This window comes from Somniosus microcephalus, chromosome 10, assembly GCF_052327205.1.
Source record: "Somniosus microcephalus isolate GS21.2 chromosome 10, FLI_Smic_1.0, whole genome shotgun sequence".
NCBI classification, from domain to species: domain Eukaryota; kingdom Metazoa; phylum Chordata; class Chondrichthyes; order Squaliformes; family Somniosidae; genus Somniosus; species Somniosus microcephalus.
The window spans coordinates 226198711-226225984 of NC_140996.1; the positions used below are offsets into that span (position 1 = coordinate 226198711).

Below are 27274 nucleotides of genomic sequence, written 5' to 3' on the forward strand. Positions count from 1 at the left end.
AGGTTCTAAATTGGGGGAAGGCCGATTTTAATAGGATAAGGCAGGATCTGGCCAAAATGGACTGGGATCAGCTACTTGTAGGAAAATCCGCATCGGAGCAATGGGAGGCTTTCAGAAGGGAGATTGAGATCATACAAGGGCAACATGTTCCCATAAAGGTCAAGAGTGGTTCCAAAAACCACAGGGAACCGTGGATGTCAGGGGATATACGGGAATGGATTAGGAAAAAAAGGAGGGCTTTTGGTAGATACAAAAGGCTAAAGACGGAGGAAGCCCTAGAGGAGTACAAAAAGTGCAGGGGGATACTTAAAAAAGAAATTAGGAGATCAAGGAGGGGCCATGAAATAACACTGGCGAGCAAAATAAAGGAAAATCCGAAGATGTTTTATAAGTATATTAAGGGTAAAAGGATAACTAGGGAAAAAATAGGGCCCATTAGGGACAAAAGTGGCAATCTGTGTGTGGAGCCGGAAGATGTAGGAGGGGTTCTAAATGAATTTTTTGCATCTGTTTTCACTATGGAGAAGGACGACGTAGACATAGAAATAGGGCGGGGGGACTGTGATATGCTCGAACATATTAACATCGAGAGGGAGGAGGTATTGGCGGTTTTAGCTGGCCTAAAAATGGATAAATCCCCAGGCCCCGATGAAATGTACCCCAGGCTGCTGTGTGAGGCAAAGGAGGAGATTGCGGGGGCTCTAACACATATATTCAGGACCTCTCTGGCCACAGGGGATGTGCCAGAGGACTGGAGAACCGCTAATGTAGTACCATTATTCAAGAAGGGTAGTAGGGAAAAACCGGGGAACTACAGGCCAGTGAGCCTAACATCAGTGGTAGGAAAATTACTGGAAAAAATCCTGAGGGACAAAATTTGTCTCCACTTGGAGAGGCAAGGATTAATCAGGGATAGTCAACATGGCTTTGTCAAGGGAAGATCATGTCTGACTAATTTGATTGAATTTTTTGAGGGGGTGACTAGGTGTGTGGATGAGGGTAACGCAGTGGATGTGGTATACATGGATTTCAGTAAGGCCTTCGATAAAGTCCCGCACAGGAGACTGGTCAAGAAGGTAAGAGCCCATGGAATCCAGGGTGCCTTGGCACATTGGATACAAAACTGGCTTAGTGGCAGAAGGCAGAGGGTGATGGTCGAAGGTTGTTTTTGTGACTGGAAACCTGTGGCCAGTGGGGTACCACAGGGATCGGTGCTGGGTCCCTTGCTGTTTGTGGTCTACATTAATGACTTGGATATGAATGTAAAGGGTATGATCAGTAAATTCGCGGATGATACTAAAATTGGTAGGGTGGTAAATAGCGAGGAGGGTAGCCTCAGTCTGCAGAACGATATAGATGGGTTGGTCAGATGGGCGGAACAGTGGCAAATGGAATTTAACCCGGAAAAGTGCGAGGTGATGCACTTTGGGGGGTCTAACAAGGCAAGGGAATACACAATGAATGGTAAGACCCTAGGCAAGACGGAGGGTCAGAGGGATCTGGGTGTGCAGGTACACAGATCCCTGAAGGCGGCGGAACAGGTGGATAAGGTGGTAAAAAAGGCATATGGGATACTTGCCTTCATTAGCCGAGGCATAGAATATAAGAGCAAGGAGGTTATGATGGAGCTGTATAAAACACTGGTTAGGCCACAGCTGGAATACTGTGTGCAGTTCTGGTCGCCACACTACAGGAAAGATGTGATCGCGTTAGAGAGGGTGCAGAGGAGGTTCACCAGGATGTTACCAGGGCTGGAGCGCTTCAGCTATGAAGAGAGACTGGGCAGATTGGGTTTGTTTTCCTTGGAGCAGAGGAGGCTGAGGGGGGACATGATTGAGGTGTACAAAATTGTGAGGGGCATAGATAGGATGGATGCTGAGGAGCTTTTCCCCTTAGTAGAGGGGTCAATAACTAGGGGGCATAGATTCAAGGTAAAGGGAGGGAGGTTTAGAGGGGATTTGAGAAAGAACTTTTTCACCCAGAGGGTGGTTGGAGTCTGGAACTCACTGCCTGAAAGGGTTGTGGAGGCAGAAACCCTCACAACATTTAAGAAGCATTTGGATGAGCATTTGAAATGCCATAGCATACAAGGCTACGGGCCAAATGCTGGAATATGGGATTAGATTAGACAGGGCTTGATGGCCGGCATGGACACGATGGGCCGAAGGGCCTCTATCTGTGCTGTATTACTCTATGACTCTATGACTGCCAACCTTTTGGCCTTTCATGTTAGAGGGACCTGGAGGCAGAATGACCAGCCAGAGACCTAGGTCTGCTCCCAGGTTCGATGACGTTGCCCTGCAGGCTTTAGTTGAGGGAGCAAGAGCTCATAAAGAGTTGCTCTTCCCTTCTTCAGGGAGGAAGAAGCCTCCCCAGCAGACCAAGGCTGTGTGGATCCAGGTGGCAGAGGAGGTCAACTCATTATCAGTAACCCGCAGAACCTGGATTCAGTGCAGGAAGAGATTTCATGACCTTCTGCGCGCTGGCAAAGTGAGTATGAATTTCCCATCACCCTCAATCTGATCCCCATTGCCTCTCCTCACCAGCACTCAGCTTTAGCAATCTCTTCCTCCACATCCATGCACCCTTACCCATTCCCTCTCTATCTATGCTCACATTCACCTAACTATTCGACTATGCAGCCCTCACACGCCCCATCACTGTGATGCTATGAAAACAACTGACAACACACAGGGAGGGCACTTGGTCTTGCCACCTCACTCCATCTTTGTCTCCTTCTAAGTATCTATGCTATGGAATCTCCACACTCACTCCTTCATTCTCACTCAACCTCCACTTGTCTCCCTCATTGCAGGAAAAGAGAGCTCACAATAAAAGAGAGCGAGCAAGGACAGGAGGAGGGGTACCCTCAGTAGCCCACCTCACCCCCTGGGAGGCGGTCCTGGAGATCGTAGGCGTGGAGGAAGATGCGCAAGTGGGGGACGGACAGAGGGGTGCATCACAGCAAGCTGGTGACAGAATAGTTTTCCATCTCTCTCATTGACATTGCATGAGTCACTGATAATGATTCTGAAGCTCGAACAGATGGACTTATGATCATCTGCATTATGCAATGTGCATGTAACCTTGGCATCACATCTCTGACTCTTTCCTTTACTCCCCCACAGGACCATCGCAAGCACCCGTCCCCACTAGCCAGGAGGAAGAGCATGAACCTCAAGACTCCTCAGAGGAAGCTGCAACCTCTGAGGGCGCAGCGTCAGCAGAATTCAGCTCACCCAGCACCAGCGCAGACACTCACACCTCGGTGGGACTTTCGGGACATAGAGTAGTGTTGTCACCTGGTGTATCACAGCTCACAAGTGAGCATCAGCAGATTGTAGAGACAGGGACAGCAGTGGAGAGTCCTAGTCGGAGGGCGCAGGACTCTGCCAGCTCGGCTCAGCTGCATGTCGACCCTCTGCCTCTGGGTCCATCCATAAGATCAGCGGTGCTGGAACTCCAGGAACAGATGCAGGAGTCTCTGGCAGGTTTTGTCTCCAGGGTCGCTGCGAGTGTGGAGCGAATGGAGGAGTCCACAGCGAACATGAGCAGAGCCTTTGTGGAGTCATTGGCGCACGAACGCATCACCATGGAAAGGATGGCAACCTCCATGGAGGTGATAAGTCGCCAGAGTGCAGAAAACAGAATAGAATGACATCTCTGGAGGAGCAATGGTCATCTATTGAACAGAGAAACCAGACCTTCATGGAAGTCCTTCTGAGTAGGACTGCCAGTGCAGATATGGGTCCCCATGGCCCCCCTGATGTGCAGCAAGGTGCCCTCAAGCCACTTGCAAGCGCTGAGGGGGACCTGACCCATGAGAGGGAAGTTGGTGGGGGCTCCTCTCCAAGCGCTCACACTTCCATGCCACTGCAGGCCCCTCGGTCAGAGCCCCACCAGAGTCCACACCCAACTGAGATCGGCGTCTCAACCCCTGCACAGCCGCAGGAGCAGCAGACTGTTGCCGAGCCCTCACAGGTTCGCAACCCCAGAGGACGCCCGCCAAAGGTGTCGAGACAGGAGCAGCAGGAAAGTGAGCAAGGGGCCTCCACATCTGCTGAAGCCACAGGGGAAGCACCACGTAGGAGCATGCGTAAGAGAAAGATACTGCACAAATAGTCACAAGGGTAGTCACTTGGGTGAAATTTGATGTTTTCTGTGAAAAAGCCATCAGATGAATAATGTAAATAAAAAATCTGATGGCTACTGCTGTAGTTGTGGCGTGTGTCATTTCGCGAATGGGACTTTCACATTGAGGGCTTAGGATTACTTGCAATTGTCAGTATGGTGGTCAAATTGCTAGGAATCCGCTGGTCCTTGGCCATTGTCGATGCTCAGGTAAGAAGCAGATAAAAGAACATAAGAATTAGGGACAGAAGTAGGCCATATGGGCCCTCGAGCCTGCTCCGCCATTCCATAAGATCATGGCTGATCTTCGACCTCAACACGTTCCCGCCCGATCCCCATATCCCTCGATTCCCCACGAGTCCAAAAATCTAGTTAACTCAGCCTTGATAATAGTCAACGACTCAGCATCCACAGCCCTTTGGGGTAGAGAATTCCAAAGATTCACAACCCTCAGTGAAGAAATTCCTCCTCATCTCAGTCTTAAAAGGCCGACTCCTGATTGAGAGATTATGCCCCCTAGTTCCAGACTCTCCAGCCAGGGGAAACAACCTCTCAGCATCTACCCTGTCAATCCCCTTCAGAATCTTATATGTTTCAATGAGATCCCCTCGCATTCTTCTAAACTCGAGAATATAGGCCCAATCTACTCAATCTCTCATCATAGGACAACCCTCTCATCCCAGGGATCAATCGTTGCACCCTCTCTAAGGCAAGTATATCCTTCCTTAAATAAGGAGACCAAAGCTGTGCACAGTACTCCAGGTGTGGTCTCACCAGGGCCCTGTACAATTGTAGCAAGACTTCCTTACTCTTATACTCCAACACTCCAGCAGTAAAGGTCAACATGCCATTTGCCTTCCTAATTGCTTGCTGTACCTGCATGCTAACTCTGTTTTTCTTGTATTAGGACACCCAAATCACGCTGAACACCAAAATTCTGGAACTCCCTCACCATTTAAAAAATATTCTGTTTTTCTACTCTTCCTACCAAAGTGAATAACCTCGCATTTCCCCACATTATACTCCATCTGCCACCTTACTGCCCACTCACTTAACCTGTCTATATCCCTTTGCAGGGTCTTCATGTTCTCCTCACACTTACTTTTCCACCTAGCTTTGTATCGTCGGCAAACTTGGATACATTGCACTCGGTCCCTTCATCTAAGTCATTAATATAGATTATAAATAGCTGAGGCCCAAGCACTGATCCTTCCGACACCCCACTAGTTACAGCCTGCCAATCTGAAAATGACTCGTTTATCCCTACTCGCCGTTTTTCTGTCTGTTAACCAATCTCTATCCATTCTAATATCTTGCCCCCATCTTGCTTAACAACCTTTTATGTGGCACCTTATCGAATGCCTTTAGGAAATCCAAATATACTACATCCACTGGTTCCCTGTTATCTACCCTGCTAGTTACATCCTCAAAAAACTCTAATAAATTTGTCAAACACGATTTATTTTTCATAAAATATTGGCCCAGAAATTCGGGTCTCCACGGGCGAGTACGCACAGGGTACTCACCCGTAGGCCCGATGGAAGTGTCGGTTTCCTGCATGCACTGCGCACGCGCGGGAAACCGGAACTTCCGTTCCTCTGAACGAAGAGGTTCAGAGGTCGAACGCGTGCGCGGGGGAGGCAGTGCGTGCACATCGAACTTACGTTTTTTTTTTTTAAAAACAGGTTTCTCCGGGATCGTAAGCCTGCAGGATTTAGAAATGTAAAAAGCAGGCGTAATGCCTGTTTTTTTACAAGTGGTGAATTAATTAAAATTAAAAACATTTTTCCACAGGTTTATTATTTTTAAATACTTTAAAGCAAGATAAGTTTATTTTTAGCCCGGTTAGAATATAAAATTATTTTTTTCAAAAATTTAAATTATTGTTTAAAATAGTTATTTCATGTAATTTATAGTTTTTTTAAAATGTGATGTTTTAAAAAAAATTATTTGAATGTTTAGTGCTATTTTGGGGCCGTAGAATTTATAAGTCTTGACAGCACTTCCTGTCAGACTTATGAATGGGCTTTTCCCTGCTCCGATTGGCTGCCCATGGCCCACGTGATCCCAGGGGACGCATCGAACTAACTGCGCCCCTGGGATACGCAAGCACTGCGCGCCGGGAGCTGGACCAAGCCCCGGATCGGAATCTAACTGGCCTGTAGTTCCAAGTTTTCTCTCTTCCTCCTTTCTTGAATAGCAGGGTTACATTTGGTGTCTTCTAATCCGCTGGGACCTTTCCTGAATCTAGGGAATTTTGGAAGATCAAAACCAATGCATCCACCATCTCTGCAGTCACTTCTTTTAGAACCCTAGGATGTAGGTCATCAGGTCCAGGTGATTTGTCAGCTTTTAGTCCCTTTAGTTTCTCAAGTACTTTTTCTCTACTGATATTAATTACTTTAAATTCCTCGCTCTCATTAGCCCCTTGGTTCCGCACTATTTTTGGCATATTTTGTGTGTCTTCTACTGTGAAGACAGATACAAAATATTTGTTTAAAGCATCTGCCATTTCTTTGTTCCCAATATAATTTCTCCTGTCTCGGCCTCTAAGGGACCAACGCTTACTTTTGCTACTCTCTTCCTTTTTACATACTTGTAGACGCTCTTACAATCTGCTTTTATATTTCTTGCTAATTTACTCTCATTCTATTTTCTTGATTATCAATTTTTTGGTCATCCTTTTTTCGGTCATATAATGGGCATCGCTTTCCAAATGCCGAGAACAGAGAATCCATTCAATGCTTTGACATGCTGTTTGTAGAGCTGCGTGCATCAATACAGTGTGCAAGGAGGAGCAAAATACGAGCTTCATGGCCACAACTCCCTACATGGTAAAGTTTCCAGACTTTGCAACTCCTGCAGTGAACAAGGCAGCAAGGGGAGGCCAAGGACTTCTCCACAGTGGGAGAGAGGCTATATCATGTGCCCCCTACAAGGTGATTCTACAGCAGCAGAAGCTTAGGGAGTAGGCCGGAACAAAGTAGCACATTGTGGGGAATGCGAGAGGATGCAATATATTAATTGAAAACTGCCCTACATTTCTCTACTCATACTTTACAAAAGGCAGGTAATCTGGGTAAACAGCAATTTTCCATATATTGCAGTTAGTAAGTGTATTTAGTGCGCATTCCCTATTTTCTTCGCCCCATCATTAGCAGCCGTGCCTTCAGCTGCCTAGGCCCTAAGCTCTGGAATCCCCTCCCTAAGCCTCTCCACCTCTTTCGTTTCCTTTAAGTCGCCCCTTAAAACCTACCTCTTTGGCCAAGCTTTTAGTCACCTGTCCCAATATCTCATGCGGCTCAGTGTCAAATTTTATTTGATAACGTTCCTGTGAAGCGCCATGGGATGTTTTATGTTAAAGGCGCTATATAAATGCAAGCTTTTGTTGTTGTTGTTGTGCAAATGCAAGAGAATACGGTGTATGGATGGGCTAGATGGCCTGAAAGTGTTCTCCAGCCTGACACTATGACTATGTTAATGGCCCAGTAATTCCGGGCCCAACGCGTGAGTACGGACGGTGTACTCACGCGTGGGCCCGATGGAAGTGCCGGTTTTCACACGGAAAACTGGCATTTCCTGTCCTTTGAACCAAGGGGTTCAGAGGACGAACGCGTGCGCGCAGGAGTCTTCGCGTGCGCGCTGAAATTCCTTTTTTCCACAAGTTTGTGCGTGTGTAAGGGCCTCTCCTTTTCACGAATGTAAAAAGGAGACGCAAGGACTTCATTCTTTAAGGTAAGTGGTCTATTACTTAAAATTATAACACAACTTTATTGTTTTTAAGGACTTTACAGTAAGGTAAGTGTAGTTTTAGACCCGATTTTTGTTTAAATTATTATTATTATTTTTTTTTAAATGTGATTAATTGTTTAAAATAGTTTTTTAAAGTTATTTATAGTTTATTTAATTTTTGGGATGTTTTTTAAAATTTTATTTAAAGTTAAACTAGTCTTTTGGGCGCCCGTACTTTTCATGAGTTTGACAGTTCTTACTATCAAACTCATGAAGTTTCCCCTCCCCTGATTGGCTGCACAGTGCTCACCTGATCCCAGCCGGCACATCGAACTAACTACGCCGCTGGATCAGGTAAGCACAGCGCGCCGACATCTGAACCGGGCCAGTGACAGGAATTCCAAGCAGGCCCAGGCTTCAGATGTCGGCGCGCCGGGTGAGTGCACATCGGGGGCTTGCACATCGGGGGCTTGCACGCCGAACCTAATTTCTGGGCCATTATGTTTCGTCAATAACAAAAGATGCAAGAGACACAGCAATTGATACTATTCCAGAGTCAGTATGCGTAGATTACAAATTCCAGCATGAACTTCCTTAAAATAGACAGCACTCCCTCAGAGTCCCAAGAAGCAGTCGTCCCTTCGAGATCATTACAAGATCGGGGGGCACGGTGGCATAGTGGTTAGCACTGTTGCCTCACAGCGCCAGGGACCCGGGTTCAAATCTGGCCTCGGGCGACTGTCTGTGTGGAGTTTGCACATTCTCCCTGTGTCTGCGTGGGTTTCCTCCGGGTGCTCCGGTTTCCTCCCACAGTCCAAAGATGTGCAGGTTAGGTTGATTTGGCTATGATAAATTGACCCTTAGTGTTAGGGGATTAAATACGTGGGGTTACGGGGATAGGGTGGGATATGTGTCGGTGCAGGCTCGATGGGCCGAAATGGCCTCTATCTGCACTGTAGATTCTGTGATTCTGTGAAGATAGAGTTCTCCCATCCTTACATTCTCCTTCCGAGTCTCTTCCCTCTGAGGTCCGTGGTTGTACATCCTTAACATACACATGCAATTACTTCTTGAACCCCTGCAGACTGTCTGCTGCAAAGGCCTGCTCTGATAGCTCCTCTATTACCCTTTGGGACATCAAGTTCCACATGGCTTCCCTTCGTACTAACGTCCTAATTTAACCCTTCACTATAAATTACTCTTTTTGCCTGGCTTAATTTGGTTAACTCCCTTTGTAATCTTGAAAAACCAAAATGACAAACTTCAGCAGTTCACCCTCAAGGACAATAGGCAGCATTCGCCTGCATTACAGCAGTATTTTGTTGGTTGTAAAGCGCTTTGGGACGTCCTGGGGTGGTGAATCGGCACTGAATCACCTAGATGGTAAGGAGACCTACATCAGAATGCTGTTCATAGACTACAGCTCAGCATTCAACACTATCGTCCCCAACAAGCTGGCCACCAAACTCTTGGCCTGAACACTTCCCTCTGCAACTGGACCCTGGACTTCCTAACAAACAGACCCCAGTCTGTCAAATTAGGTAATCACACCTCCCCCCCCGACCCTGAACACGGGGGCCCCACAAGGGTGTGTGCTGAGCCCCCTCCTCTACTCCCTCTTCACCCACGACTGTGTGGCTGTTCATGGTTCCAACACCATCATCAAGTTTGCGGATGACACCACGGTAGTAGGCCAGATCACCAACAACGATGAGTCAGCCTACAGGGAGGAGGTCCAGCATCTCGTGAAGTGGTGCGCCGATAATAACCTGGCCCTTAACACCAAGAAAACAAAAGAAATCATTGTGGACTTCAGGAAGTCAAAAGGCGGAAGTCACACCCCCATCCACATCAATGGGGCTGTGGTGGAAAGGGTGGTCAGTTTTAAGTTCCTCGGAGTCCACATCACGGAAGACCTCTCCTGGTCCATCAACACCTCCTCTCTGGTGAAGAAGGCCCAGCAGCGCCTATATTTCCTAAGGAGGCTGAAGGGATGTAATCTGTCACCCCTGATCCCCTCTAACTTTTACCACTGCACTATAGAGAGCATCCTGACAAACTGTATCACAGTATGGTATGGCAGCTGTAGCTACTATGACCGGAAAGCCCTGCAGCGGGTAGTCAAAACTGCCCAACGCATTACCGGCACCCGGCTACCGACCATAGAGCACATATACCAGAAACGCTGTCTACGGAGGTCACGGTCCATCATCAAAGGCCCTACCCACCCCAGCCACAGTCTGTTCGCCCTCCTACCATCTGGGAGATGCTACAGATGCATTCGCACCCGTACGACCAGATTTAGGAACAGCTTCTTTCCCAGGGCTGTCATCCTACTGAGCTCCACAAATAAACTCTAAAGCCTGCACATCTGCCAATGCACTTTATTATGGTTATATTTATGTTAATATACTACAAGCCAAATGTATGTTGAATGTTTAAATGTCTTAATCCAAATGTACACTCTCGGGAGCCGCAAGCCTACATTTCGTTGTACTGCACTTGTGCACTAACAATGACAATAAAAGTTGAATTGATTTGATTTGATTTGATTTGAAAGGCATAATAGAAGTGGAAGTTCTTTCTGCCAAATGCAGAAATCCAGCCTGTAAAGTTATCTCTCTCACTAAAACCACAAGAGGGTACAGTTTTTGCGGTAAATTCCGAGTGGAATGAGATCACACTGGGCTAGTATTGTGCTGTCGCTGCACAATATAAACTTTCCACAGAAGGTTGGCTTTTGAAAGCAATAAACATCTACTTACTTACAGAAGTTGTAAAATAACTTGAGCACTGACCAAATAACATAAAAGTATGACTTTTACAATGGTCGAGTACTTGATGAGTAGAGGGGTTTAAAAAAAAAGAACTTGCATTTATATCGCGTCTCATCATGTCCCTCTGACGTCATGTCCTGACAACCAATTAATTACTCTGAAGTTCAACTAGTTATTCTGGGTCAGACATTTCCCCCCCCCAGCATAATCACAGAAAGAGCAATGAGTGAATGGCTAATTAATCTGTATCTAGTGGTGTTGGTTGATGGAGGAATGTTGGCCAGGAGACCAGAACTCCCTGCTCTTCAATCATAACTTTCAAAAGGAAATTGGAGAAGGTGGTGGTGAGCCGCCTTCTTGAACTGCTGCAGTCCGTGTGGTGAAGGTACTCCCACAATGCTGTTAGGTAGGGAGTTCCAAACTTTTAACCCTGCGACGATGAAGGAACGGCAATATATTTCCAGGTCAGGATGGTGCGTGACTTGGAGGGGAACTTGGAGGTGATTGTGTTCCCATACATCTGCTGTAAGTGCCCTTCCAGGTGGTGGAGGTCGCGTGTTTGGGAGGTGTTGCTGAAGAAGCCTCGTCGAGTTGCTGCTGTGCATCTTGTAGATAGTATACACTGCAGCCACGGTGCGCCGGTGGTGGAGGCGATGGAATATTTAGGTGAGGGGATGAGTTGCCAATCAAGTGGGCTGCTTTGTCCTGGATGGTGCTGAGCTTCTTGAGTGTTGTTGGAGCTGCACTCATCTAGGCAAGTGGAGAGTATTCCATCACACTCCTTGCTTGTGCCTTGTAGATGGTGGAGGGGCTTTGGGGAGTTGAGACACTCACCGCAGAATAGCCAGCCTCTGACCTGTTCTAGAAGCCACAGCATTTATGTGGCTGGTTTAGTTGAGTGTCTGGTCAATGATGATCCCCAGGCTGATGACAGTGGGGTATTCAGCAATGGTAATGCCATTGAATCTCATGGGGAGGTAATTCCATGTTGTATTTCAGTAACATATAATGATGGGAGTAAGAAATGTTCTTACTACTAGTGAATTGGATTTGCTGACACATTTTGAATTACAGTAACATTATACTATGTAAAATAACCTTTAGATGTGTGCCATTTTAATGATCTGTATTCTTGAAGTGAATACTGGGGTCAGTTATAGGTTTGTTTGATTGGCAGGTGAATTAACAAATTGGAGACAGTGGAACCAGCATTTTCTTGGGAGAAGGGAGCTGAAACGTAGTTTTAAGATTGTTTTGCACCTGTAAGAAAGAATGTGGACATGAAACATACCTGAAGAGAATGTGCAGGTAGGAGCCCAGGCCTGTTAGGATGTGCCACCATGCATGAAACTGCGTCAGGGCACCTAGGAGATGGAATGGCACCTTTTGCCGGACGTCCCTAGGGAGAGGAAAGGCACTGATTACATTTCAAAAATCATCCAAAATCACGCATTACTTTTTCTCGCAATTTCCTCGTCTACCTCCATAGGTGCTGACCTATTCTGGGGTACAGTTCCATGGACGCCACTGGCTCTTTCACCAAGTAACAGTTGTTCACGTGTGAGGTTTGCCCACGAGCGTCGACAGCCTGTTCAACTCTGGGGGCATTTCGGCCACGATCAGCTGTGTCCTCACCCAACATCCACACATGTACACTTTGCAGCAAGAATCAAGGGATAGCAATCAGCAGCAGATACCCTCACTCAATAGTACCGAGGCCAATTGCCACTGCATCGACTAAGATCAGCACAGTTCTTTGTGGTATGCCTGACCATGTACAACACACAAAAGCACGGCGAGTCTTGCAGAAGACTTGAAGATACTTTGCTTTTAAGTTGAGAAATTATAGTTTAAAAAAAAAGTAACACTGTACCCCTCCCTTTCAATTTTCCATCTTGATTTTGTTAGCTTTATCTCTCTCAATGATCGAAAGGACTACCTTTGGGGCGGGGAGAACATCAGTCAGGTTCCCATTCCCACTGACACCTTCTGGAAACAGCCCGTGTGTGGACCACCTTTCCCTGTAGGCCTAGACTACTGACATGAGTAATGGCCACTTGAGGGAGGTGCCAGGAAGAATGCAGATATCTATGGAACTGTAACGCAACCAGAATTGGCATTGCAGGAGGATGTGAGGGGAGAAAATTGCCGAGAAAGAAAGATTTAAAAAAAAATTCAGGAGAAAGTCATAAATTACATTTATGAGTATATCAGAATTATACTGCACAGAAGGCGGCCATTTGGCTCATCATGCCTGTGCCGGCTCTTTGAACGAGCTATCCAATTAGTTCCACTCCCCTGCTCGTTCCCCACAGACCTGCAAATCTTTCCCTTTTAAATAGCTTCCACCACCCTTTCAGGCAACGCATTCCAGATCATAACTCGCTGCGTAAAGAAAAAGCTCGTCTCCCTTCTGGATCTTCTGCCAGTGACCTTCAATCTGTGTCCTCTGGTTACCGACCCTCCTGCCAGTGGAAACAGTTTCTCCTTATTTACTCCAGCTGAGATCTAACCAGTGGCTTATAGCTTACCATAACGTCCTAGCTTTTGTACTCTATGCCTCTCTTTATAAGGCCAAGGATCCCTTATGCTTTTTTAACCGCTTTCTCAACTTATCCTGCTACCGTCAAAAGATTTATGTATGTGAACCCCCCCACCCCCAACCAGGTCTCTCTGTTCCTGCACCCCCTTTGAAATTGTACCATTTCGTTTATACTGCCACTCCTCATTTTACCTTCAAGATATGAACATTAATGGGAACAAGTTTAAAATTAAATTTAGCCGTAGATGGATGTTTAGATCCACAGTTCTGCTGGAGGCAGCTTTATCTTGCATCCATGCTACACTTGACCTGGGAGTAAAACTTGGGAGAAATGTGTTTGTTACTGCACTGGCATTGCTCAGTTTGATGAACACCAACAGGTTACCCCAATTTAACCCCCCCCGCCGCACCAAAAGTGATTAAAGGGACTAGGATAAAACAGTTACCTCAAGTTATTGCAGAAGATGTTGTCTACATTCCAGAGAATAAAGCCCATCAGAAATACACCTAGTGACGTATAGGAAAGGGGCCTCAGCCAAGGATGGACCCTGGACAAAACATTAAAAAAAAAATCATTAAGATAACGAACCTGCATCTATAGAGCACCTTTCATGCCTGTGGGACGTCCCAAAGTGCTTTACAGCCAGCGAGGTACTTCTGGTGTAGTTGAACGCGGCAGCCAATTTGCACGCAGCAAGATCCCACAAACAGTGAAAAGATAAATTACCAGATAATGTATTTTGGTGGTGTCGGTTGAAGTACCAAGTTGAAATTAGACCACTTATCGCACTGTTATACTGTACAACAACTTGCATTTATATAGCACCTTTAACGTAGTAAACTGTCCCAAGGCGCTGCACAGGAGTATTTTAAGACAAAAAAGTGTGACACCGATCCACATAAGGATAAATTAGGGCAGGGGACCAAAAGCTTGGTCAAAGAGGTAGGTGTTAAGGAGCGTCTTAAAGGAGGAAAGAGAGGTAGCGAGGCGGAGAGGTATAGGGAGGGGGTTCCGGAGCTTAGGACCCAGGCAACAGAAGGCACGGCCGCCAAGGGTTGAACGATTATAATCAGGGATGCTCAAGAGGGCAGAATTAGATGAGCGCAGATATCTCGGGGGGGGGGGGGGTTGTGGGGCTGGAGGAGATTACAGAGATAGGAAGGGGCGAGGCCATGGAGGGAATTGAAAACAAGGTGCTGCTTAACCGGGAGCCAATGTAGGTCAGCGAGCACAGGGGTGATGGGCAAACGGGACGTGCTGTGAGTTAGGACACAGGCAGCCGAGTTTTGGATGACCCCAAGTTTACATAGAGTGGAATGTGGGAGGCCAGCCAGGAGTGCGTTGGAATAGTCAAGTCTAGCGGTAACAAAGACATGGATGAGAGATTCAGCAGCGGATGAGCTGAGGTAAGGGCGGAGACGGGCGATATTACGGAGGTGGAAGTAGGTGGTCTTTGTTATGCTGCGGATATGTGGTTGGAGCTCATTTCATAGAAGATAGGAAACATAGAAGATAGGAGCAGGAGTAGGCCATTCGGCCCTTCGAGCCTGCTCCGGGTTAAATATGACACCAAGGTTGCGAACAGTTCAGTCTCAGACAGATGTTACGGAGAGGGATGGAGTCAGTGGCTGGTGAACAGAGTTTGTGGCAGGGACCGAAAACAATGGCTTCGGTCTTCCCAATATTTAATTGGAGAAAATTTTTGCTCATCCAGAACTGTATGTCGAACAAGCAGTCTGACAATTTAGACACCGTGGAGGAGTCGAGAGAAGAGGTAGAGCTGGGTGTCGTCAGCGTACATGTGGAAACTGATGCTGTGTTTTCGGATGATGTCGCCAGGGGGCAACATGTAGATGAGAAATAGGAGGGGGCCAAGGATAGATTCTGGGGGGACCCCAGAGGTAATGATATGGGAGTGGGAACAGAAGCTGTTGCAGGTGATTCTCTGGTTACGATTAGACAGATAAGAATGGAACCAGGCGAGTGCAGTCCCACCCAGCTGGACGATGGTGGAGAGGTGTTGGAGGAGAATGGAGTGGTCAACCGTGTCAAAGGCTGCAGACAAGTCAAGAAGGACGAGGAGGATAGTTTACCTTTGGTCACAAAGGATGTCAGTTGTGACTTTGACGAGAGCCGTTTCGGTACTGTGACAAGGGCGGAAACCTGATTGGAGGGATTCAAACATGGAATTGCGGGAAAGATGGGCACGGATTTGGGAGGCGACAACACGTCCAAGGACTTTGGAGAGGAAAGGGAGGTTGTAGATGGGGCGGTAGTTTGCAAGGACGGAGGGATCAAGGTTTGGTTTTTTGAGGAGAGGGGTGATGACAGCAGATTTGAGGGAGAGGGGAACAGTACCTGAGGAGAGAGAACTGTTAACAATATCAGCTAACATGGGAGCCAGAAAAAGAAGTTGGGTGGTCAGCAGTTTGGTGGGAATAGGGTCGAGGGAGCAGGAGGTGGGTCTCATGGACAAGATGAGTGCGGAGAGGTCATGAGGGGAGATCGGAGAGAAACTGGAGAAAGATGTGTGAGTTCAGGGCTAGGGCAGGGGGGGAACCTTAGAGGAAGTTTGGCCTGGTGGGCTAGGGGAAGGGGGGGCGGGGGGGGGAAGTGGCAGAGGCAGCTGAACGGATGGTCTCAATCTTAGAGACAAAGAAGTCCATGAGCTCCTCACACTTGTCGGAGGTGAGGGCGGAGGAGACAGGGGAGAGGGGTTTAAGAAGACTGTTAGCAGTGGAGAATAGGAGCCGGGGTTTATCTTTACATTCCAGAATGATTCTGGAATAGTACTGGCGCAGATGACAGTGTTATAAAGGATGACCTGCGTTCACCCCTTCAAGCCCTGGACGTTGTGATCAGGGATTGAGCCGACAAATCACAATATGCACGTGCCTGATAATGCTTCACCAGTTCTATCAGAAACAGGGCTTTCCACGAGTGCCACAAAGCCTCTAATGGATAGCAGGATCACAGCGGGGTCAGGAAATTGGTACAAGTTGTCACCGGTGTCAACACAGGGACAAAAAAAAACTTCCTTTGAACTGTTCTTGGCTTTACAGCAATAGACCATCCCAAAGAAATGCAATAATTTCTACTAATCTCCAACCCACTGCTATAACTACATCGAGAAGCGATCTGTAACAGAGAATCCAACTGAAGATCATGAAATTTGGAATCACTTCAAGGCAGAGGATCCAGTGAAACAGGAATTTCTCTGGAAACTTTATAAGCCGCAAGAATAAATGCCAGAACATATCCAGACATTCTTAATCCTGCTTATATTTCAGAGATTTTTTAAAAACCAGAATAAAGACGGAACATTAACAATTCCCATCACAGATACTACAAAGGGATATTTGTCTACCCGTTTCACTGGCGTGTGCATCCCGAGCCCAAAGCTAATAAGCAAAGATTAAGCTGTCGCTGGGAGGAGTGACCCTGTTCTTATCACTCCTGCATTGAACAGAAACATGGAACAAAGAGCTCTAAAGAGTTCAAATGGATGCGGGAGAGTACCAGCCAAAGTTCAAGTTGACCAAACTACATCAGTCGAGTATCTTTTACTCGTGTTCAAAACAAAAGAAAACAAGCACACAAAAATCACAAGAAGAAATAATATTTTGGAAACTGCGCTCAGTACTGGGTCTTGTATGACCTCAGTTTTATTTAATTTCCTTATTTATCTTGCCTTTTCTATTACTCTTTTTTAAACCGTGATGGGATCCTGCACTCTGGACCGTTGCCTTTCACCTCGCTGTCTCAATAAACACAATTGGAGCATCATGCACTAGATTTTACTTCCTTGTTGAATCAGAAGTTCTAATAGGTTTGGATTACGAGTCTCCTGATCTATTGGAGACTACCTGAGCTACATCCAGACATTGAAGGCAAACCTTCTGACTGCACTGTTTCGTTGCCCGACCTGCAGCAGTTTAATTCGGACGTTTCTCTGCAACATTAAGAGTTGGAGCGGTTAATCTGGGATGCCTCCCCCCCCCGCCCCACCCCCCAGTAAGAAAGAATGAATGGAAGAGCTCCTCTGTTCTTCTTCGAACAGTGCCGTGGGATCTTTTACGTCCACTTGAGGGGGCAGAAGGGGCCTCAGTTTAACGTTTCATCAGCACTGCCTCGAAGTGCCAACCGAGATTATGTGCTCAAGTCTCTGGAGTGGGGCTTGAACCCACGACCTTCTGACACGCAGGCGGGAGTGTTACCCACGGAGCCAAGAACATGGCAAATGGAATATAATGTGGAGAAATGTGAAGTTATCCACTTTGGTAGGAAAAATAGAAAAGCAGAGTATTTTTTAAATGGTGAGAGATTGGGAAATGTTGGTGTTCAGAGGGACCTGGGTGTCCTTATACACGAATCACTGAAAGTTAACATGCAGGTACAGCAAGCAATTAGGAAAGCAAATGGTATGTTAGAGTAAAGACATCTTACTGCAATTATATAGGGCCCTGGTGAGACCACACCTGGAGTATTGTGTACAGTTTTGGTCTCCTTACCTAAGGAAGGATATACTTGCCATAGAGGGAGTGCAACGAAGGTTCACCAGACTGGTTCCTGGGATGGGGGGATTGTCCTATGAGGAGAGATTGAGTAGACTAGGCCTATATTCTCTAGAGTTTAGAAGAATGAGAGGTGATCTCATTGAAACATACAACATTCTTACAGTGCTTGACAGGGTAGATGCTGGGAGGATGTTTCCCCTGGCTGGGGAGTCTAGAACCAGGGGTCACGGACTCAGAATAAGGGGTCGGCCATTTAGGATTGAGATGAGGAGAAATTTCTTCACTCAGAGGGTGGGGAATCTTTGGAATTCTCTACCCCAGAGGGCTGTGGTGGCTCAGTCGTTGAGTATAATCAAGACAGAGATCGATAGATTTTTGGATATTAAGGGAATCGAGGGATATGGGGATAGTGCAGGAAAGTGGAGTTGAGTTCGAAGATCAGCCATGATCTTATTGAATGGCGGAGCAGGCTCCAGGTATGGCCTACTCCTGCTCCTAATTCTTTTGTTCTTATGTTCAAGCTGGTGGTCAAAAGAATTTTCAAAAAAAAGAATTTGGAGTGATTTGTTCGCTTGGCTGACTCCTTATTGTTGATCATTTTTCATAAATCCTTTGTAGTTTTTCCCAACGGAAGTTTTTGTTACCCACGTTACCTGCTTTTGATTGATATGCACAGTCAGCCGCAAAATGCTGTCGTTTTATGAATATCAAAGCTGAATCAACAAGGTGCAAGTGACACACATAATTTGCACATTAACTGTGATGCCCGAACCATGACAGACACGAGACTTAGAAATGCAAACACGAATAAAAGAGTTTGGCAGCAGAAATATCGTGCCAATAATAGAATCACAGCCAAATTGACAAAAATCCCGATTTCACGTTATGACCTTGTGGACCCCCCCCCCCCCCCCGGAAACCCTGGCAGACTCCCACAGTTTGAAAACCACAGAGCTCTAATAAGGAACAACTACTTACCACGTGACTATATATATTGATCGGAGAACTAGGCAACCGACTAGAAAGCCGTACATTACCTGGGAAAGAGGAAAGAAAAGGTCATGTTGAGTGCAAATGGGCCAGGAGACATCTACAACATTGAATGAAGTTACAATCAACATCACATTAGCACATGGGAACAAATAAACATGCCTTTCTATTGATCAGTTAAAACTGGTATTACACATGGTATCAGTGTTGAATCAGTATTTGGTTAGAGAGAGAGGATTCAAACTTTACACGTTTCACCACTATTAGTGTCAGCTGTGGCTCAGTTGGCAGCACTCTCGCCCGAGTCAGTCAGAAGATTACGAGTTCAAGTCCCACTCCAGAGACTTGAGCACATAAAAAAGCTAGGCTGACACTCCCAGTGCAGTGCTGAGGGAGTGCTGCACTGTCGGAGGTGCCGTCTTTCGGATGAGACGTTAAAACCGAGGCTCCGTCTGCTCTCTCAGGTGGACGTGAAAGATCCCACGGCCACTATTTCGAAAAAGAGCAGGGGAGTTATCCCCGGTGTCCTGGCAAATATTTATCCCTTAACCAACATAACAAAAACAGATTATCTGGTCATTATCACATTGCTATTTGTAGGAGCTGTGCGCAAATTGGCTGCCGTGTTTCCCGCATTACAACAGTGACTCCACTTCAAAAGTACTTCATCGGCTGTAAAGCGCTTTGAGACATCCGGTGGTTGTGAAAGGCGCTATTGTAAATGCAAAATTTATTACAAAATTACACAATGACACTTATTGCTGCATCAAGAGCATCTTGGCAGAGAACAGCCTCTCTGTGTTAGTACTGTAATACACGGCCCAAGAAACTTTAGCTTGCGGTTGGGATTCAAATGGAATCATTGAGCAAGGTAAATAATTGAGAGTGCAGCACCACTTAAAAAAAAAACTGAGCTCAGCACCTGAAGGTTTACAATGTCGTAGCCCCACCTTGACGCACACTCTCTCTGAACACAGCTCCCACTGGGAATGCAGATTTTACCCTCAATTACCTCCCGACTGAGTGCGCAAATTCGCTCCAGATGTTCTCCGATGGGGAATTTGGACCCGGTAGTCCCAATTGTTGGCTGAGAAACATCCAGTTTAACTTTCATTTTAAGGTATGGAAATTACTGTGAAACCCCTTTTACATTTTCACATGGTTCAGTACCCATTTACGGTCTTGCACCACTATAAGGAATAGCTTAAAGTTAAACATCTCTAGCTACCCAATAGTTCAGGCAACAGAATTGCAAATGCAGATTTTTGGGGGTCATGAAATGCAGACCCGATAACCTATTTATTTATCCATTTATAAAATAGTCCCAATAATTGGGATAGACCAGTTTCAGATTTCACTAATACAAATTGGGAGACTCGTGCTAAAACATGATGCTACAAATGGTCACTGTAGCCTTGATAGCAAAATACTGCAGATGTTGGAAATCCAAAATAACAGAAAATGCTGGAAAAACTCAGGTCAGGCAACATCCGTGGAGAGAAATTTGAGTTGACGTTTCGGGTTCGACCTGAAACGTCAACTCAAATTTCTCTCCACGGATGTTGCCTGACCTGCTGAGTTTTTCCAGCATTTTCTGTTGTCACTGTAGTCTTGATAGCCTAAGTGGGTAAACGCATTGTCCAACGTTGTACTAAGTCCAATACACAGACACTGGATTCCTAATCTGTAAAAAGTACTGATCTCAGCTCGAGCAGTATGCAGCACAATAACCGGTCCCACTTATCCCCCCCGAGGTATAGCAATAGCAGGGGGGAAATAAAATCAGTCATGATTTCTAGTCTAGTCCTGAAGGAATGGAGAAAGCTGTTGCCATGAGAACCTTACTCAACAAAATTCACTGTCCTGGGGAGGGGAACATGGGATGAAAAAAGCAATACACAGAAAGTCCGTAGGCAACAGTAACAAAGCTGAGCGGTCAAGTTGCAATGGGCCCCCTTGCCCAGAAATGGAGAAATTGATGATTATTTGCTCGACCATGGAGCCAAGTAAACGTCCACAAAAATGGTCAAAGAAGCAAATCTACGCCTGGGAGAAACCCATTGACCTCGGACTACCCAGCTTATTGAAACGTTCATTCATGCCCCATCATGTCATGAGGATCATCACCACAGAAATGAAGACTAGCCCAATAAATTCTACACCCACACATACATGAGAGGCTCGGTATTAGCAGCTTCATGATATAGTTACAAATACTACTTTTCAGCAAGCAACATGGTAGAGGCCAGACTTTCCCCGACTGTGGTGTAGGAACCCACTGAAGTTAAAGAGAGTTAATGAACGGATAATAGTGGTTAGGCTAAGCTTCAGTTTTGAATCTTGTAGAAGCAACCGTGGAAAGTAAAGATTTCCACAATTTTGAGATGCAGAGAAAAAAATGAATTCACAGAAACCTCACAGTGCAGATAGAGGCCATTTCGGCCCATCGAGCCTGCACCGACACATATCCCACCCGATCCCCGTAACCCCTGCACTGACACATATCCCACCCTATCCCTGTAACCCCACGTATTTAATCCCCCTAACATTAAGGGTCAATTTTTTATCATAGCCAATCAACCTAACCCACACATCTTTGGACTGTGGGAGGAAACCGGAGCACCCGGAGGAAACCCATGTAAACACGGGGAGAATGTGCAAACTCCACACAGACAGTCACCCGAGGCCGGATTCGAACCCGGGTCCCTGGCGCTGTGAGGCAACAGTGCTAACCACTATACCACCGAATTAATAGTAGGAAACCATGCAATGAGTCTTCATTTCAATTCAGACATGAAGAATATGCAAAATGGAATATTTGGAACTTAGGAAGAGCAGAGAAAGAGAGATTGAGATTGAGATTGCTTGGAGGGTAGGTGTGGGAAATGGATTACCTATCCGATGAATATCTTGGCAGGTCATTATATCTGCATTGCAAAACCATTACTGGACAGAAGAAAGATTCAATTATTAAGCCTTTTGATGAAACATGCCAATATTTTCTGTGTCTGTAGTGTAGGGCAGGGTTCATTTAGCATATTGGTATCAATGCAAGAAATGGAAAATTCCACTTCAGCCCAATATCTTTTATTGTTGAGTCAAAATATTTATTTAATATTTCTGAAGCACCTCAAATTGCTTCCACCAATAGCAGACCTGTAACCATAACTACTCCACCTTAACAGGATACAGCTTAAAATGCTCTCTCCGGACATAACCCACATTTGGAAGAACATAATCTAGAATCGTTACACTGGAAGTTTTTCCACAGTTCAAGTGGGCACAGTATGATATTTTCGCACACTCACCCTTACGTTTTACTGACACGTGCTGGAATTGAGTAGAAAGGTCAGAATTCTGATTTCAACAGATCACTGATTTTGTGGGCCTTAGCCTGAATGTTACTGATAAACTCGTTATATAAAGCAGGTCACTAGTTGCTGTGACCATGCCCAGAGTACCCTCTCTCTCCTCCCTTGGTTCTGTATTGATTGGGAAAGCCTGCCAAACTCGGCAATTAAAACTTCAAATGCTGCGAATGCCTTATGGAAGGCTGAACACATTTTTAATCTGGTCACATCTGCGAAAGATTTGCTTCCAGAGTTTTCAACCCTGTGACCTCCCACTGCTATAGCGTCCAAGTTCTGTTTAATTATTTCCGTCCATTCTGGCATGTGGCGAGGTGCTGGGCTGGGAAAGGATTGGGGATTGGGGGGGGGGTGAAGGGGAAGAGGGCGGTGGGGAGACTCCAAAGGCTTACGGCCAGTCACATCCAAGCACAATAGTGTCTGACCACTACGAAGAGCTTGTTTAAAACCAAGGTGACCCATAGATACAGAATAATTTTATTCCAATGTACAGGTTTATAAAACCTGTCGCTATGCCTTCAGGTAAAAACCATTATTTATATAGCGCCGCTAACGTAGTAAAACGTCCCAAGGTGCTTCACAGGAGTGTTATAAAACCAAATTTGACAAGTCACACGAGGAGAAATTAGGGCAGATGACCAAAAGCTCGGTCAAAGAGGTAGGTTTTAAGGAGCGTCTCAAAGGAGGAGAGGTACAGAGGCGGAGAGGTTTAGGGAATTCCAGAGCATAGGCACGGCTACCAATGGTTGAGTGATTATAATCGGGGATGCTCAAGAGGCCAGAATTAGGGGAGTGCAGATATCTCGGGGGGGGGGGGGGAGCCTCTGGAGGAGATTACAGAGATAGTGAGGGGGCGAGGCCATGGAGGGATTTGAAAACAAGGATGAGAATTTTAAAATCGAGGCGCTGCTTAACCGGGAGCCAATGTAGGTCAGCGAGCACAGGGAGTGATGGGCGAACGGGATCTGGTGCGAGTTAGGACATGGGCAGCCGAGTTTTGGATGACCTCAGGTTTATGTAGGGTAGAACATGGGGGGCCGGCCAGGAGTTGAGGTGGTGTCCACTGATCACTCAGTTGAGAACGGCCAAAACTATTTCTTACACAACCTGCTAAAAGCCAGACAGTGTAGATTTTCAACCTGCTTGGCATGGATCGAAGCTCGAGACCGACAGGCAAATGGAAAGTGTTCAGGCTTCCAGCGACCTGCATTTCAGAATGATTGCTTCATCATTAATTGCTTATGCACTCACTACTCCCTTGCACACCTCACTAGTTTTAGTCACGTCCTATTAAATTAGTCTACAGGGTGGTGAACTTTCTTATGAGAAGATTATAAAAATAACAAGCCTCAACAGGATTAGCCTGCAATATTCTGACTGCAGACTCTCCAGTGAACCATGATAAAGGTTTGATGAATTTTCCAGTGTCGCAGACCGCAAAAACAGGACAATCGATTTTTTTATTTTTATATATATATATACTGCAGTTAACAATCAACTCAAAAAAGTTCAATTATTAACAGAATTAAACCTCTCGGTCGACAGCTATGACTGTCTAAACTTTGGACTTGTGATCCCAAAATGGTCACCGGTGAAGTGACCAGCATTCGCTGTGAAAATATTCTCTTCCTCTTCCCAGCACTCCCCTCCGCTCAAAACATAGTTGGAAACAGAGGAATCTTAAAGCAGCACAGTGGCTCTGCTAAAGAGATATTAAATGACACAATGTCATGTACACTGATTGTGTACACGCTAAATAATTAAGTGGAGACGAAGCGGTACATCAGGTTAGAAACTGGCCGGCGGGCCTTTGGGATCTGGGTTTCCATCCAGCTGAGAATGATGGGATGAAAGTCTGATTTGTTCTCTAGCTGTAAGACTTCTACACAAGATGAATCTGGACTTTTTGAATGCAGTTTCTTGGCCCACAGAGCATTGGCATTAAACTGGTAGTGTCAGAGACAGGCCGCAGCATGGCTGTTGTAGGAAATGGGAAAGTGAGACACAGAGGTCCCTGGAGGATGCGCCACTGAGGTCGGGCTCGAGGTGCACTGCTGGATTGGAGTAGAGGGAACGTTACTCTGCATTGAACCCATGCTGTACCCGAGTTGGGAATGTTTAATGCTGACATTAGGAGCTGAAACAGAAAGTGATCCATTCCCTATAGCACCATCATCCCTCATTGTGTGTCAGCCGTGGCTCAGTGGGCAGCACTCTCGCCTGAGTCAGAAGGTTGTGGGTTCAAGACTTGAGCACAAAAATCTCGGCCAACACCCCAGGGCAGTACTGAGGGAGTGCCGCACTGTCGGAGGTGCCGTCTTTCAGATGAGACGTTAAACCGAGACCTCGTCTGCGCTCTTAGGTAGACGTAAAAGATCACCTGGCACTATTTCGAAGAAGAGCAGGGGGGAGTTCCCAGTGCCCTGGCCAGTATTTATCCCTCAATCAACATCACTAAAATCAGATTATCTGGTCGTTATCTCATTGCTGTTTGTGGGAATTTGCCGTGTGCAAATTGGCTGCTGCATTTCCTACATTAGAACAGTGACTCCACTTCAAAAGTACTTCATTGGCTGTAGAGTGCTTTGGGACATCCTGAGGTTGTGAAAGGCGCTATGTAAATGCAAGTCTTTTTTCTTTTTATTTGATGAGCACGCACACAAAAAACCAGACTCTACACCTCCCATACAAAACGGTATCATAGATTCTATTGGCTATGGGGAAAGAGCAGGGGAATGGGACTAACTGGATTCTAAGATAGTTGTTTGTGATGCAGTAGATATGGCAAAGCTACAGTGCAGAGATTTCCAGTAGCCAATGTAGCAGTTTTGGAGGCAATGGAGTTGTCCATTCTGGACTGTTCCACAAACTGAGATGGGAATATAACTCCCTCAATGTGCAACAAATACCTGTGTTACAAATTTTGTGTCATAGAATCATAGAAATTTTCAAGCATGGAAAGAGGCCATTTCAGCCCCTCGTGTCCGCGCCAGCCGACAAAGAGCTCTCCTGCCTAATCCCACTTTCCAGCTCTTGGTCCGTAGCCCTGTAGGTTACGGCACTTCAAGTGCACATCCAAGTACTTTTAAAATATGGTGAGGGTTTCTGCCTCTACCACCCTTTCAGGCAGTGAGTTCCAGACCCCCACCACCCTCTGGGTGAAGAAATTTCCTCTTAAATCCCCTCTAACCCTCCTCTCAATTACTTCAAATCTTGCCCCCTGGTTGTTGACCCCTCTGCTAAGGGAAATAGGTCCTTCCTATCCACTCTATCTAGGCCCCTCAATTTTATACACCTCAATAAGGTCTCTCCTCAGCCTCCTCTGTTCCAATGCTCTTATAGAATCCTGTGTCTATGCTCTTATAAAATCATAGAATGATACAGCACAGGAGGCGGCCACCTGGCCCATTGTGCCTGTGACGGCTCTTTCCCCAAAGCCCTGTAACCTTCTCCCCTTCGAGTATTTATCCAATTTCCTCTTGTAAGTTATTATTGAATCTGCTTCCACCGCCCTTGCAGACAGTGCATTCCAAATAATAACTTGCTGCATTAAAAAAAAATTCTCCTAATCTCACCTCTGGCTCTTTTGCCAATCAACATAAATCTGTGCCCTCTGGTTACCGACCTTTCTGCCAGTGGAAACAGTTTTTCTTCATTTACTCCATCAAAACCATTCATGATTTTGAACTTCATGAATCTTCTCTTGGGTTTACCGTGGTCACTTCCGTAAGTGGACTTAGCGTCCCTACAACCCGGAGAGCACCTTTACCAGCTAGTATCTAGTTACACGATAGCTTGGCTTAGGGGCTGCAGCAATAAGATCCTTCACAGTGCGTGTTTTATTCCGATTCCACAATGTACCATAGCATGTGATTCTCCGATCTTCTGGACGGTGAACTGACAGCGAGGTGAAGCCAACTGTAAACCAACAAAATTGGTTTGCTTCACATGCAATATAGGAACATTCTTTCAGTGAAGTTCAATCTATTTCACATCACTCCAGGGTCTTCCTGTCTGTCAATATGCATGGGAGGAAATTGTGCGCTGGTGTGCCAGCAAGCGGAAACCCCAGACCAGAGCCTTTAAGAGGGATGGGGAGGAGAAAAGGGAGTTTAAACAAGGTTTACACCTGGTTAAAGAAGCTCCATCTACAAGAACAGGAGTTTGACTGATCCCTCTTTATTGACGAACTCGTAAAGCAATGATACCAACTGTACGAAAACACATCACTTGAGTGTAGTAGCACCATGACAAAAACGGTTCTCTCGTATTCTGTTTCTTATTGCTCCACAAACAAAAATGTTTGCCCAATGCTTTTTCTCATGAAGATAGTGCCCCTTTAAAACCTCTAGCCGCACTCGACGACTGTCTAGTGACCTCAGCTCCAGGCGGTGTCTGGCCAGTTTAAACCATGAAGCCCTTTAAGCCGGCAGATGCCAAATAAAATATGATTATTCAACTATCTGGAAAAGTGCATTTAACTGGTAGCACACTCCGTCCGATGCACTACAATTCCTCGCAAGTAAATCCGGAACGTTCTTTTGATGCTCTCAGCAATGGTTATGTTAACCGGTCAGTGATTTATAAAAACAGTGCACTATGCTCAGCTTGCGGCCTAGGTCTACCATGCAGCGTGGATCCGGCAGGAACTGCATCATGACTACCGAAGGGCTACGTGAATGTTGTTATACCTGGAACAGCTCATGTTACCACAGCAACAGCACTTCAATGTTGAGTTTTGGACAAGACAGGGATGAGTTACTGTCTCAATCTTGGGTGCCTTGGATAGCAATTAGAAGAACAAACTCGCTTTTATATAGCGCCTTTACAGAGAGAGCAAGATAAGTACATGAGGGAGAAAGGAATAGAAAGATGCGTCCATAAGATGAGATGAAGTAAGGTGGGATGAGGCTTGTGTGGAGCTATAAAATGCTACGTTTCTCTGTCTCGTCCTGTGTTTGCAACAACTTGCATTTTGACAGCATTCAAGTGCAAGGAGGTGTCTCAAAACCCTTTACATTGAGGACAAAACAGTGGACCTCAAACAGGAGGAAAAAATGGGAGAAACGGAGATAGCTAGGGTTGGCATGGTCAAAGACAAAGGGGGAAAAATGTGCCTGGTTTGCGCCTTAAGAGGGCACTAATGGGGCGCAAAGCAACTAGCGCCCGAGCTCGGCGATGTTTGTGCCGCTCGCGAAATTGACCAGACATTTTGC

At 46.0% G+C, this 27274-nt stretch overlaps 1 protein-coding gene across 1 annotated transcript in view; it reads right to left on the reverse strand.

The window, feature by feature from the left end:
* Positions 1-27274, reverse strand: part of acer3 (alkaline ceramidase 3) — a 177362-nt gene that overhangs the window by 19103 nt on the left and 130985 nt on the right. Inside the window, exons 6-8 of the mRNA XM_085999681.1 lie at positions 18679-18737; positions 13629-13730; positions 11932-12039 (exon numbers count right to left, since the gene is read on the reverse strand). Of these exons, the coding sequence (XP_085855807.1) occupies positions 11932-12039; positions 13629-13730; positions 18679-18737 (269 nt within the window). The remainder of the gene's footprint in view (positions 1-11931; positions 12040-13628; positions 13731-18678; positions 18738-27274) is intronic.